This window comes from Megalobrama amblycephala, linkage group LG9, assembly GCF_018812025.1.
Source record: "Megalobrama amblycephala isolate DHTTF-2021 linkage group LG9, ASM1881202v1, whole genome shotgun sequence".
Taxonomy (NCBI): Eukaryota; Metazoa; Chordata; class Actinopteri; order Cypriniformes; family Xenocyprididae; genus Megalobrama; species Megalobrama amblycephala.
The window spans coordinates 32,595,898-32,610,154 of record NC_063052.1 but is presented as its reverse complement, the minus strand read 5'-3'; the positions used below and the strand labels follow the sequence as shown (position 1 = coordinate 32,610,154).

Sequence of the window (14,257 nt, the reverse complement as noted above, 5' to 3'; positions counted from 1 at the left end):
GAGCAATATCAGAAAGGAGTTTCTCAGAGAAAAATTGCAAAGAGTTTGTAGTTATCAACATCTACAGTGCATAATATCATCCAAAGATTCAGAGAATCTGGAACAATCTCTGTGCGTAAGGGTCAAGGCCGGAAAACCATACTGGATGTCCATGATCTTCGGGCCCTTAGACGGCACTGCATCACATACAGGAATGCTACTGTAATGGAAATCACAACATGGGCTCAGGAATACTTCCAGAAAACATTGTCGGTGAACACAATCCACCGTGCCATTCGCCGTTGCCGGCTAAAACTCTATAGGTCAAAAAAGAAGCCATATCTAAACATGATCCAGAAGCGCGGGCGTTTTCTCTGGGCCAAGGCTCATTTAAAATGGACTGTGGCAAAGTGGAAAACTGTTCTGTGGTCAGACGAATCAAAATTTGAAGTTCTTTTTGGACAACTGGGACGCCATGTCATCTGGACTAAAGAGGACAAGGTCAACCCAAGTTGCTATCAGTGCTCAGTTCAGAAGCCTGCATCTCTGATGGTATGGGGTTGCATGAGTGCATGTGGCATGGGCAGCTTACACATCTGGAAAGGCACCATCAATGCTGAAAGGTATCTCCAAGTTCTAGAACAACATATGCTCCCATCCAGACATCGTCACTTTCAGGGAAGACCTTGCATTTTCCAACATAACAATGCCAGACCACATACTGCATCAATTACAACATCATGGCTGCGTAGAAGAAGGATCCGGGTACTGAAATGGCCAGCCTGCAGTCCAGATCTTTCACCCATAGAAAACATTTGCCGCATCATAAAGAGGAAGATGCGACAAAGAAGACCTAAGACAGTTGAGCAACTAGAATCCTGTATTAGACAAGAATGGGACAACATTCCTATTCCTAAACTTGAGCAACTTGTCTCCTCAGTCCCCAGACGTTTGCAGACTGTTATAAAAAGAAGAGGGAATGCCACACAGTGGTAAACATGGCCTTGTCCCAACTTTTTTGAGATGTGTTGATGCCATAAAATCAACGATTTTTTCCTTAAAATGATACATTTTCTTAGTTTAAACATTTGATATGTCATCTATGTTGTATTCTGAATAAAATACAGTGTCCCAACTTTTTTATATATATTGTTTTATCTTATTTGTATTATTTTTGAAGTAGTAGTAGTAGTAGTTTTTCACCTGTGTTTTACTATCCAGTATCAAAAAAGTATGAGGAAGTATTGGACATGCTATAGAGATTATGCTGGTGTTTGGTGTTAATCTACTATCTGTAATCTACATCTCACGTTTGTCTGTGTAACATCTACCCTAAAATGTCAAACATAGTTTTCACAAAGAGCTATACAAATGCATTTCCATGTCCATATAAATGAGCGAATCATTTACATGTGAATGTGTGAGGTCGACTATTGTGTAGGAAGTGCGTGTTTGTCTGCATGTATGAACACTGATATGGACACTGCTGTTGTTATCGTGAGTACAGATCTTCAGCAGGTGGACGTCTGTCGTGGGAGGGTCAGAAGCAGAGATGGAGGCTGTGGTGGAGACGTTCAGTGCGTGAGGTAAGCTGAGGTGTCAGTCAGGGCTGGACCAGACAGCCTGGCCAGATAACGGTGACATGGAGCACTACAGTTACCTGCTGGACTCGGTCAGGTGACACCACCACATCAAAGCTGCCACAACAGCCTCAGCTGTGGCCAAAAGACTGTCACTGTCCTGAACACTGGCTATGGTGTGGAGGAAGACAAAATCACTATTGGTTCATACATGTTTTTATAGTATATTAGTTTTAATTGTTTGTGTGAAAGCAGAATTAATGACCTGCACGGATTAAAGTTGTTTTAATGTAGCAATAAAGAAATTAATAATATTATGAGGCAGAATTTCTTTTTTAAAGAAATCAATATATTTATTCCACAAGGAAACATTAAAGGAGACCTATAATGCCCCTTTTACAAGATGTTTACAAGAAATTCCCACTTCAAGCTCGCAAATATGTGACGGCTCGTAAGAGTAAACATTTGTCTGTTTGTTTTGCTTAATTTTAAAGGGCACCTATTATGCCCCTTTTCACAAAATGTAATATAAGGTGTTCCTAGAATGTGTCTGTGACGTTTCAGCTCAAAATACCCAACAGATCATTATAGCTTGTCAAATTTGCCCCTATCTGAATGTGAACAAAAACACTCTGTTTTTGTGTGTGTCCCTTTAAATGCAAATTAGCTGCTGCTCCCGGCCCCTTTCCAGAAGAGGGCGGAGCTTTAACAGCTCACGCTTCGGTTGCTCAACAACAACAAAGCTGGAGAATCTCACACAGCCAAAATGATGATTGTCAGTAACAGTGTTCAGCCTTACATTGTTCAAACCGGAGTCGGACACTGATGGAAAGACTCAGGAAGAAGTTACAACTTTTATAATGCAACTGGACGTTTCTGAATGGTTAGTGTATACATTTATGTAGTTGCTGTGGAGTTGATTCAACTCATCGACTAGCATGTGCCGCCATGTTAATCTTTTGTGCAAATTCAGTGTTGAATTGACCCTCGTTTGTGAAGCAATCCTACTACAACAACTCTTCCTCTTCTCTAAAACAGCCCAACATGGCCTCGCCCCCTTTGTTGCGTGTTCTTGGGGACAGGGTTTATGTAAATTTTGGGGTTTGTGATGTCACCAACCTTGGAAGAAGCTTGTTGTAGTCCCTACCAGCCATTTGTTGTAGTCCTTAAAAAGTGATTTCTGTAAAAGAAAATATCTCATTTGCATTGAACTTTGAGCGTCATAACTTTGCAGATGTTGTTTATGCTAAAACAGCAACATTACACACTAACTAAAGTTACAAAAGTGAAATCAAAATCAACCACCCCTTTAAATTGATCAAAAGTGACAGTAAAGACATTTATAATGTTAAAAAAGATTTCAAATAAACGCTGTTCTTTTGAATTGTCTATTCATTAAAGAATCCTGAAAAAAATGTATCACGGCTTCCACAAATAAATAAATAAATAAATAAGCTGCTTTCATCATTAATAGGCTGCATTTATTGTTAATAATAAGAAATGTTTCTTGAAATCAACATATTAGAATGATTTCTGAAGGATCATGTGACACTGAAGACTGGAGTAACGATGCTGAAAATTCAGCTTTACTTTCACAGGAATAAATTACATTTTAAAATACATTAATATAGAAAACAGTTGCTTAAAATTGTAATAATATTTCACAATATTGGTGTTTTTACTTTGTTTTTGATAACATAAATGAAGCCTTGGTACAAAATTTTTGAACAGTTTTTACATTTTTTTATGGACGGAATTTACAAATACTTTTTTATGGATGGATTTAGTTAACAAGGTCAGATAATAATACAGTACAAAGGCACTGCAACAATGCTGCAGAGAGAAAAATGTTAAACATGTCTACACAACTCATTATTAGCATACATGACATGCTTCAGCTGATGCAACCCCTACACAACCACAGGTCTGTGACAGCCTTCCTGCTGATGATGTCATTGCCATTACATGAGCAAGCATATCTGATTTAGATCTCAGTGAATGACATGAGGTTATGTAGTGTAAGCTTAGCTCATCATCTTCAACATGCATCCCTATAGAAAGCACAATATAGGTCTGATCCATTGTGACAAGAAGATTTGTTTAGCTAGAGCAAAAGGAATACAACAACATGTGATCAGTTGCTATGTAACCTGAACCAGTAAATGCTTATATCATTGAAATGAAAGATACCATTCATAATTGATTCAACATGACCGTCTGGACTCAAGTAATTAGCTCAGAGCTTCACACAAATGTCCTTCTAGAAGTATGAATGCAGCATCACCACAGATATTTTCCAGCTCTTTCTGTTCTGTTCAAACACAACTGTTTGTTGCTGCTTATTGTTTCTCGCCTACAGGCCTGAGTAAACACGGCTAGTAGTAGATCAGGTCCAACAGGTTGAGCCGGAAGTGAGCAACAAGTCCAGGATGTGCTCAAGCATGCACCTTTACAGTATTTACACACATCTACCGGGAATCCCCACTGTTGTGGATTTATGGTGTATATCTCTGACACATCAGTCAACCGTTAAACAAAGTTTTCTCTGCTGCGCTACTGGAGTAAAGGCAGTTGGCTTCAACTATTCTGCCAAAAAAGGAGTCAAAGATTTAAAAGTAGTTTATGCAAACAGGCCATTGTTCCCGGCATGATAAGATTGTGCTGTTTGATATAATGACAGAATGACTCATTTAACAATAGTCTATTCAGGGCTTTCAAATTTTAATAATCTGTGTGAGTAACATATTAACTGTGATATTATAATCTATTTACAAAATTATAATAATGTCAAATAACTTGCTTTTATCATTGCACTAAAGCAAATGTAAAATATTAACTTTTTATTACATTTACATTATTTTAAAAAATTATATTATTTTAAATATTTATTTTTTGAAATGGTCACAAAACTATATGCATAAATTTGTTGGTATATGTGAATGTGAAAAAACGCTTTACATTAAACATTCATTTGAAATATTTAAAAAATATATACTATAATCAGAAAGATAACTAATCAAAACAGAAACCAATTTTTACATCCAATATGATACATTTTTATAAAAAACAGTAGAATCACTGTACAAAAAACATGAGACGACTGTATGGAGGTCAGTTGCACATAAAATGTTTGACACACACACACATATATATATATATATATATATATATATATATATATATATATATATATATATATATATATATATGCAGGACGTGCAGGGACTATAGTTAATTTATGTAAGTGAGGATAGCAAAATAAAGTAAACTGTGAAATATTATACACAAACATTCTTCATACAGTGGACTACCAGTAAAATTGATAAAACATTTGGGACCAAAAATGAATGAAATGTTTAAGGTGTCTGAATAAATTTTGGTTTGACTGTGTGTGTGTCTCTCTCTCTCTCTCTCTCTCTCTCTCTATATATATATATATATATATATATACTGTATATAGTGATTGTTTTAATATTGAAGATTGAATATATATTATGACCACAAAACTTGATTAACTATCAATATTCAATATTAAAACAATCACAATTAATCTAAAGTAATCAGAAAAAACATTCATTTGTATCTGAAATCTCAAAAAAAAAAAAAAAAAAAATAAATAAACAATAACAATTTGTAAACTCCTGCGGCCATTACATAATCATAGCCGCTAAGTTAAGACTTTGTCTTAAGAACTAGTCTGACCAACTAGCAATTAGTTAGGGTTAATCAGATTCAAATTAAACCAATCTTCCTTTTTATGTAACTGACTTATGACCCATCTTGAAAGAAAAAATTAGATTACTAACTTGTAAGACTAGTCTAAGCAGTGGTCTAGTAAACTGAACTATACTAATCAGGGAGATAAATAATCAAAACAGAAAACAATTTGTTACATTCAATATGATAAATGTTCATAAAAAAACAAAGAATCACAGTACAAAAAACATGAGACGAATGTATGGAGGTCAGTTGCACGTTTATTATAATTCAGAAGATACATACTGATTATTAAATAAAAATAGGCTAAAAAATAGATGCAAAGAAAGAGACAAACCAACACTGAATTATTAGATTCATAGATCATGAACACTGTTCAGAATTTATGGTAACCATGAATTAGATGTAATATTGCTTGCTGTCAACAGTAAAGGGTATTTATAATTACATCATCATCTAGATGTAAGTATAAATACCTCAACATATGTTTGTCAAGTCACAGTTCAGAATTATTAAAAATGAGCATTCATAACTGTCCATAACACGCTACTCTCTAAACAGGCTTTGACACTTACAAGTAAGTAGCCACTGATTGCACTCATAATACACTTTGCTGCTATATCTTCATCCAAAAACAGACTTTATACAGCTGTATATAATGTCTGCGGTCATGTGTTCTTATATGAAGCAGAAGGCACCCATCTGAAAGATTTTTATACTCAAAAACGTCTCATTAAGTAGAAAAAAAATAGTTCAGCGTTAGACAAACCAGCTCCTTTTCACTGCACTGATGTGTGTTTCTGTCAAACCCCCAAGTCTTCGAACTTTGGGGTTTGTCAGTTTTGCTTTAAAAGTATATTAACAGCTTGGGTTGAATTATAAAAGCAGAGAAATCTCCTCCAGGAACTAGGTTTGTCGGTCCTGATTAAAGAAATGGATGAAACTTGTGCACTCTCTTGTTCTCAACCATGCAACCTAATAATACTTCTCTCTGTTTTCTCTCTCTGTTTTTGTAGCATTTGCGCTTTACTCTTTCTTTTCCTCTGTTGCTGCATCGCCCTTGCCATCAGGCTTTTTAGGCGGCGGACTGTCCAGGAAGAAGTCGTTGCAGGCCACGGTCAGCGCCCCCATGAGGATGATGAACTCGGTGAAGTCCACCTCGCCATCGTTATTGGAATCCAGGTCGTTCATCACTCGTTCCACCGCATCTTTATCTTGAGCGTTCTGTGTGAAGACAAAAATAAAACAAGTTTATAGTCAAATCAAAACACTCACAGTCAATAAAATTAGGGGCCCAATTAGTGCTAGGTAGATTACTTACAAATTATAGTCTGTTACTGATGTAAGAAATAAGGTACGAGAGGCTGTGCTGTATCGTGAATAAGTCACGGCTGAATGGCGTTGTTTGGCGAAGCGGAGTGCCTGCAACCCCTTCAGTCGTGACTTATTCAGGATACAGCACTAGTCTCGAATACCTTATTGCTTTTATAAAACGGTTACCACACAATACAAATATTAAAGCCAGAAATATGTATCAGTGCAACTTTCATGAAGTAAACTTTCACTAAAGCCTTCCTTCCGCCGGAAAAAATAGTCCCTGACCGTGAACAACAACAGAAGTTACATTTTCATGCCATTAGATGACGACAAAGATTGTCTTTATGAGTGTGTCAGACAGTAGCAAAGACTTTTATGTTGAAAAGACTGAATTGTTGTGAACACGGAACAAGACACAACTGACAAATGCTTTGACTAGAGCTGTCAGTCACGGGAAAACCCCTTAAATGTTAAAAGGACAAGATAACACATCGGACATTTAAACAGATTTTTTATTATGAACATGGGACTGACTTGAAGGAAAATGCTAAATCTGAATGCAGGTAATAAACTCGCTCACTCGATCGCTTTCTCTCAGCACTCTTCTATATAATACAGTAAGCTTCAACAATTGAGAACATACAGTTTACGTTGCTAAGAGTGGTTGCTAAGGGTGTTGTGTAGTGATACACAGAACCGTTGGGTGAAGCGGTCATAGCTAATCACTGACCAATTAGAATCAAGACAGGAACTAACCGTTTTATAACACAAATTACATTATGTAATCTATTAGATTACATTTTAAGATTACTTTTATATTACTTTTGACCTAACCTGTTTATCGCATAAGGTGAATAGAATAGGATTATTTTGTAACTTACTGATATGAAAATACAAAGAGAAAAACTGTCAAATGAAAATACTTAATAAAAATATATATTTTTGATGTTTACCTGCATGTCATGTGACCATTTACCGACATTAATGCGAATAATAGCCTATGTAATATGTAATCAATAAAAAAGTAACTGTAATCTGATTATGAGCATTTTAAAACATAATACTCTAATTACAAGTACTTCATTTTTGGATTCTGATTATGTAATCTGTACTGTGTAAATATGAAGAGGTGTTTTACTCGTATTTAGAATTAGAATTACATTGTGTTGTGTTTTAGGGTTAAAGTAAATGTAGGTAAATTCAACAAATAATGTCCTGGCAGAAAATTACTGGTACATTTTAATTTTTCTACAGATTTGTTTCTTTGAGTATATATAAATGTGCTTATAATGTATAAAAGTGAGGCCAAAGTGACAAAATGTACTGATAATTTCCTTTTGAAGCCCTGAAAACTCTTGAAGTTGAGTAGATATTATGGTGGAAAATGGAGGAACTCTGGGAATGTTAATGAAAGGGAATATATGTGCACTTCAGTCGAAAGAGCCAGAAGCTGAATCCACATACATGATATTTACATAAGACATAATTGCAGGCTCACTGAATCTGTAAACCGTTATCATATGGGCGTTTCTGTAACTTGCAGTAAATGCAAATCTGAACTTGCGTTACAGGTTGTGTCACATTCATTTTAGCAGGTATTTAAATGAGTCTATTTTGCAGAAGTTCTGAAGATTTTATGTGGAAAGTTTTTAACAAAATGTAGAAGGGAATATGAAAAAAATCTCTATAATATGTTTAGAAGAAGTCAATACAATATTGTAGTCAAAAATAAATTATTAATTTATTTACTATTAATTTCTTAATACATGTTCAATGTTTTATTGTTTACAATGTATTGGAGCATAACAATCCAAATAAAAATGTTTGCCTTTGAAACTTTTCCAGTCACTCCCTTCCAAACCTATGTTTCTATTCCGATTTGGAACACTCACTTTGCATGACCAAATCAAATCCCTAGGGATAAAATCAAGCTCCACCATTATTTGCTTAATATCTTCTTTGTTTTTTGGCTTTGAAATTTGGCAGTCCATAAAATTAAAACCGGTTGCACAAGTTGTGCAATTGTGCATGTGCTTTCTTCTCACCCCAAGATAATTTCCCAGCTCCTCTGTCAGAAGTTCCCTTAGTTCCCCTCGGCTGAGCGTGTATTTGTCTCCTTCCTTTCCGGAATACTTATGAAAGGTCTTGATGAGCATCTGCATGGCGCTTTCCAAGTTGGAGCTTGGTTCTTTGGACATGCTGTAAGGTGGTTAAAAAGGTCAAAGGTTAGATACAACGACATGGCGCGCCCCTCGCTAGACCCTGCTGCATGTATGGTCACATGACTAGCATGGGTGGAGCTTTGGCTCAATTAATGCTGGCACAAACACACGTTTTGGACTAAGGGTGAAAACAAAATGTGAAATGTTCTCTCAATCATTTGTTTGAGATAATATCCTTACTGTTTGGGGGGTTTATTTGATTTAGAAGAAAATTAGAGGTTCTGATTAGGGGTTTGTCACTCAAAAAGCAACATTCTTACACATCACACTTTGAGCGTGGCATCTTGGATCTTCTTTCTCCAGGTTCAGCAAACTACTGCGCATGTAGAAACAGACACAGTCATTGATGAGGTGCAACAGAAGATGAGAAAGACTTTGGAGCATGAACAGCATTTGGCAAAAAATACTGCTGGAAGGCTGAACGCTTTGCTTCAGAGTTGTTATGGCTGCATTTTGGTTTTTCTAGACACCAACTTAACATGTTTAGGTCATTTTGATGTCAAAGATACACAGAGAGGTAACGTTAGACCTCTAAGTATTGTCGTACTGCAGGTTTGGCACTTTATGAGAGACATACGCTCTTAAAAATAAAGGTTCTTCATTGGCATCAATGGTTCCATGAAGAACCTTTTACGTTCATTAACATTTCCATTGCACAAAAGGTTCTTTATAGTGGAAAAAGGATGTTTAGATTAATAAAATGTCCTTTGCACTAAGAAATAATGGTTCTTTTAAGAACTATTCACTGAACGGTTCTTTGGGGAACTCAAAATGGTTCTTCTATGGCGTCACCCCTTTATCTTTGTATAGGTACATTTAGATTTAATTGACCCAATGCATGATTAGATAAATTGTTCTATAGTATTCTGGCCTCTGACTTGAACACTCATTAGTTGTATGTGAACGCTCCCCTGCTCACATCTAAATCATCTGTTGCTCATGTAACAGGGGACGCATCTCTCAAATGGAAACCACAAGTGAAACATAAAACTGTCAAAATGGAGATAAAACTACTGGCAAGTTCCCCAGGGAACCTTCGTCCAAGTAATCCGAGGCTCTCGTGAAGACGCAAACACACACAGTACACACCTGAAATTATCCTAAAGCAATTCCATTAGTTAATTTTGAGGATAGAGGCCAAAGTTAAGTGGAAGACAGAGTTCTGTATAGACTATAGTAATGAGAACCAAAATAAATATTGCAAAATGAAGAAGAAACGATAAGACAGCATTGGATGGTTACTGAAATTACTCCTGGAATCAATTAGAAAAGTAAAAAATAATGGAATAACATCAAGTAAATGGTAAAATGCATTATGAGTTGTCCCATTTCTTACATGTCTGTACTATATATAGCAGCATAATTGAATTGAGACTTTGGACAGGGTTACTCTAATGAGGCCTCCATGCTCAGCTCTTTATTTGAAGTACTACACCATCTAATTTAACTAATTAGTTAACCTAAGAGAGTGCCTAATTAGGAAGCTCAAATGGTGACATGCGGATTTGAAACAAATACTGGTGAACTCTACAGCTCTCGAGTACAAAAACCAAGAACCATTGTTCATGAAATGGACACTAACTAAAAAGGTCAGAATAGTTTTAATGTCCTGCAAAGCCATTAAAAAAGTTAAACTGGAAGCTATAATGCAACGGAAGATATAAAAAATAGCAATAGTCTAAATAAACACAAGACAATTGGAAAAAAAATAAGCTGAAAGGTGAAATTATGGCACATTTCTTTGTAGGACATAGAAGGAAACAAGAAGTGCATCCTCATTAGTGGTATCAGAATAGAACGGACACTGACGCCATGACAACCAAGATGAGAACGGTAACGAAACACCAAGTGACCTAGTGACACTAAGGAAACTGACCGTTCCTTGACATGTAAGGAAGGAGAGATTAATTTATGTGCATAACAACAAATGCGTTTTAATCTAAATCTAACTCATTCGATGATATAGACTCAAAACGGACATTTACATGAATCAAAATCAAAGACATAACCATATATTCAGGATTGGCACGTAGTATAGTGAATACAGGTAAAGTGGGACACTTAAGTTTTTTTGTATATGGATATATTTTAAAATTTACATTTTAGAAAGTTTTTCACTTCACCTGTATTCGTGGGACACTAGTCCTACACCATAGACATCTTCATCAAATTTTACACTGAACAATGATAGATAGATAGATAGATAGATAGATAGATAGATAGATAGATAGATAGATAGATAGATAGATAGATAGATAGATAGATAGATAGATAGATAGATAGATAGATAGATCAGTGTAAAATCTAGAGAATTATCCAGGGGAAAAGGCAATTAAGTTCAAATAAAATTCTAATTGACTTTAACTTAATTTAACTCTAATTTAGACTAGACATTCATGGTTATATCTGTATCTTTTGATAATAACTCCACACAAAAGTTGTAGTAGCACTGACCTATGGACAGATATTTGAATAAGACAACAAAAGAGTTATCAATAGATAATCCAATCCGGAAGAGCATTCATTAGCTTTCTGCTCTGAGAGAAAGGAGTCCTTTCTCTCATCTGAGCTGTCTGTCTTACCTGAATGCCTACGGAGAGCTTCCTTTGTCTGTAATGAAGTGCAGGAGATAGTGATAGACAGCCGGAGAGCTGAAGCACAGATGAGGGGAGAGAGAGAACCTCTGGGGTTTAAATATCACTCACTCGGCCCCCTCCTTTCTCAAGAGCATCTCCCGCATCTTCAGTTTCGGCACCCCTCCCATACTCTCCTCCTTTAGTTCACCTGCCAATATAAGGGCCATTTGACCCCGTCATGCCAGTTGACTCGACACAAGAAGACTCTACAGGCCAGAGGAGTTTGCATTACAGTCCTTTATTGTTGAGTAGCTGGAGATGGTCAATCATACAGCATAGAAAATGAAGACAGAATATGTGGTCAGTTGGTTACATTGAGCAGCTACGTTAGCTATGCGCACTTAATGAAATGCTCATGCATTTGTTCAAAAGACAGAGTTTTATGTTACCTATAGGTTAGAGATGTTAATACTTCTGTTTGACTGACAATTAACATCAAGCTTGAAGTTTTTACAGTATTAACAACGTGTGGTCAAAACATGAATGTTAATAAGGTGTGATGACGTTATAATGCTAATGTAGTGAGGCCTAGCAACACCAGACACGACTGTTTTGGAGTCGGACACACCAAAGTAAACAGGCGGTTTTAGATGGCCAGGATATACATGACAGCCTGAGATAAATGAGAGCCCATTAGCATGATCTAAATGAGTGTTTTAGGCAGCGTAGGATTTCTCACTGATGTAGGCTATACACATATCTGTATAATGCATAATGTAGTATGTGATGTATTATGTAAGCTGCTATAATGGCTAAATAGTGAAAGTACCTGTGCATCTGTCTCTTCTTCTTGCATGTTATGGCTTTACCCTAGTTGCTATATCAAAATTCATTGAATCATTGATAATTAGTGAAAAATTCAAGGAACAGTAAGATAAGGTTCCTCATCAGGCCTTCATTATAGGGTTGTCTAACACATGACTAACCCAACCGTCAATACATGATGGGATACAACATTAATATTAGTAATGTCACTAATCAATATATTATTCTAGCTTGAATCTATCTATCTATCTATCTATCTATCTATCTATGGTATACAAACGTTTTGCTAACATGCCCATTAAGCTCATTTTTAAGAAGTTATTTCCAAATGTTCTCTGAATGCTCATTTTTCAAACATGTTACTTTTAAATGTTGTCTCTAAAGAAGGAACAGTAAGATAAGGTTCCTCATTAGGCCTTCATACAGGGTTGTCTAGCACATGACTAACCCAGCCGTCAATGCATTATGGGATACAACATTAATATTTGTAATGTCACTAATCAATATTATTCTAGCTAGATTGAATCTATCTGTCTATCTACTTACCCAGCTAACATAAACATGCTCTAAAAACGTTTTGCTAACGTTCCCATTAAGTTCATTTATAAAACATTATTTCTGAATGTTCTCTAAATGTTCAAAACGTGCAGTTCTTTAATGTTTTAAAACATTTTTTTTTTCTTGGTTATTCGATGTTAAGGGAGCATTCCATCATTTTTCAAACATGAGAATGTTACTTGAAACATAGTAACACATTAAAAATGTTAGTCAAACATCCAACTAAAACGTTTCAGGGGGAAAAAAAGTTCCATGAATGATATATAAACGTTTTGGGAACATTATTAAAGACCAGAAAACTTTGAACGAACGTTATTAAAGGTGCTAAAGAGGATGTTTTGTTTTATACATTTTTGCAATATTACTTGAAACTGTCTTTTCTAACTGATAAAAGACTATTTATTAGGTGCACTGAAAGGAATAATATTAATATACATCATCTGTGCACGAGGTAGGGCCTTAAAAACATCAGCCAATTGTTTACGCGATCATTGCGTAAACGATTGGCCCTCTGGCTTGTCAATCACTGCCATGACGTTCCTTGTGCGAGACTTGCGCGGCTGCGTGCTCCAGTAACTTTCCACACTCTACAGGCACCGCATGCAATGTTTTTGTGAGGAGACAGGAGTAACAACTGCAGATTATGAGTTACCTGCGGTGAGTCCGACATAATGAATCCACTAACACGACACAGCGAATGCCGGTGGTAAACACTCGTGTTCCAATACTCGTGCGCGAGTTTTGGAAGGCATTCCCTCGAAATGAGCTGTGAACGCATGCGTTCATTTCAAAAACTCACTAACAGTCTTTGGTTTCTCAGTCGACAAAAAGATCCTCTTTAGCACCTTTAACGTTATTAGAATAATGTTTAAGAGAACCTAGCCAGAATGCTAACCAAAGTTCTGTGAAAGTGTTAGCTGGGTATCTAGCTATGCGCTAAACATATGCTAACATGCTTGTTGTGATCATATCACAAGTATTAAAAGTGTTTAAAAGTGAAAAATATAAGTGAAACTGGTCAATTCTGATGTTAATATAGTCTTTAAGAGGTTTTAAGACATTTTACACTTCACAAAGCTATTAAAACATATCCAGACCTATTACAATACAAAAAAAAAAAACAATAAAAGAAAAACAGGTAAATAAGTGGAGGCGAATATGGTTAAAATTAAGTTTGAGGATGAATGTTTATGTGAATGAGTGACTACTGAAGTGTGATTCTTTTGTCCATCTTATTAACTGTCTTCAGGGGTCTAACCTTAGTGAACCAATACTATGGGATGTCTTGGGGCTCTCGCGGGGCCACAAGGGTCCCCTGGTGTGGATTCCATCCCAAAGGCTTTTAATTATTGAGCGTCAGCTATCATAAGCACACTAAGCATCTGATATTCCAGCTCTTGAGACAAAGCACTAAGATGGACAGCATGTGAACGTCAGCTAATGGAAGGTGTGAGAGAGAGTTAGATTCAAGTACACAAGCCAG

General features: G+C 36.1%; 1 protein-coding gene across 2 annotated transcripts; it reads right to left on the bottom strand.

Annotated features, from left to right (window-relative positions):
• Positions 1-5,890: 5,890 nt before the first annotated feature.
• Positions 5,891-13,174, bottom strand: s100s (S100 calcium binding protein S). Of its 2 annotated transcripts, XM_048202930.1 has the most exons (4): positions 11,398-13,174; positions 9,076-9,131; positions 8,639-8,792; positions 5,891-6,500 (listed from the first exon to the last, which is right to left on the bottom strand). In XM_048202930.1, exons 2-4 carry the CDS (start codon positions 9,096-9,098, stop codon positions 6,303-6,305), a joined length of 375 nt encoding a protein of 124 aa, XP_048058887.1. In that variant the 5' UTR covers positions 9,099-9,131; positions 11,398-13,174; the 3' UTR covers positions 5,891-6,302. The 2 variants fall into 2 exon arrangements, with proteins under 2 accessions (XP_048058887.1, XP_048058888.1); XM_048202931.1 differs by lacking the exon at positions 9,076-9,131.
• Between the last annotated feature and the right edge of the window lie 1,083 nt (positions 13,175-14,257).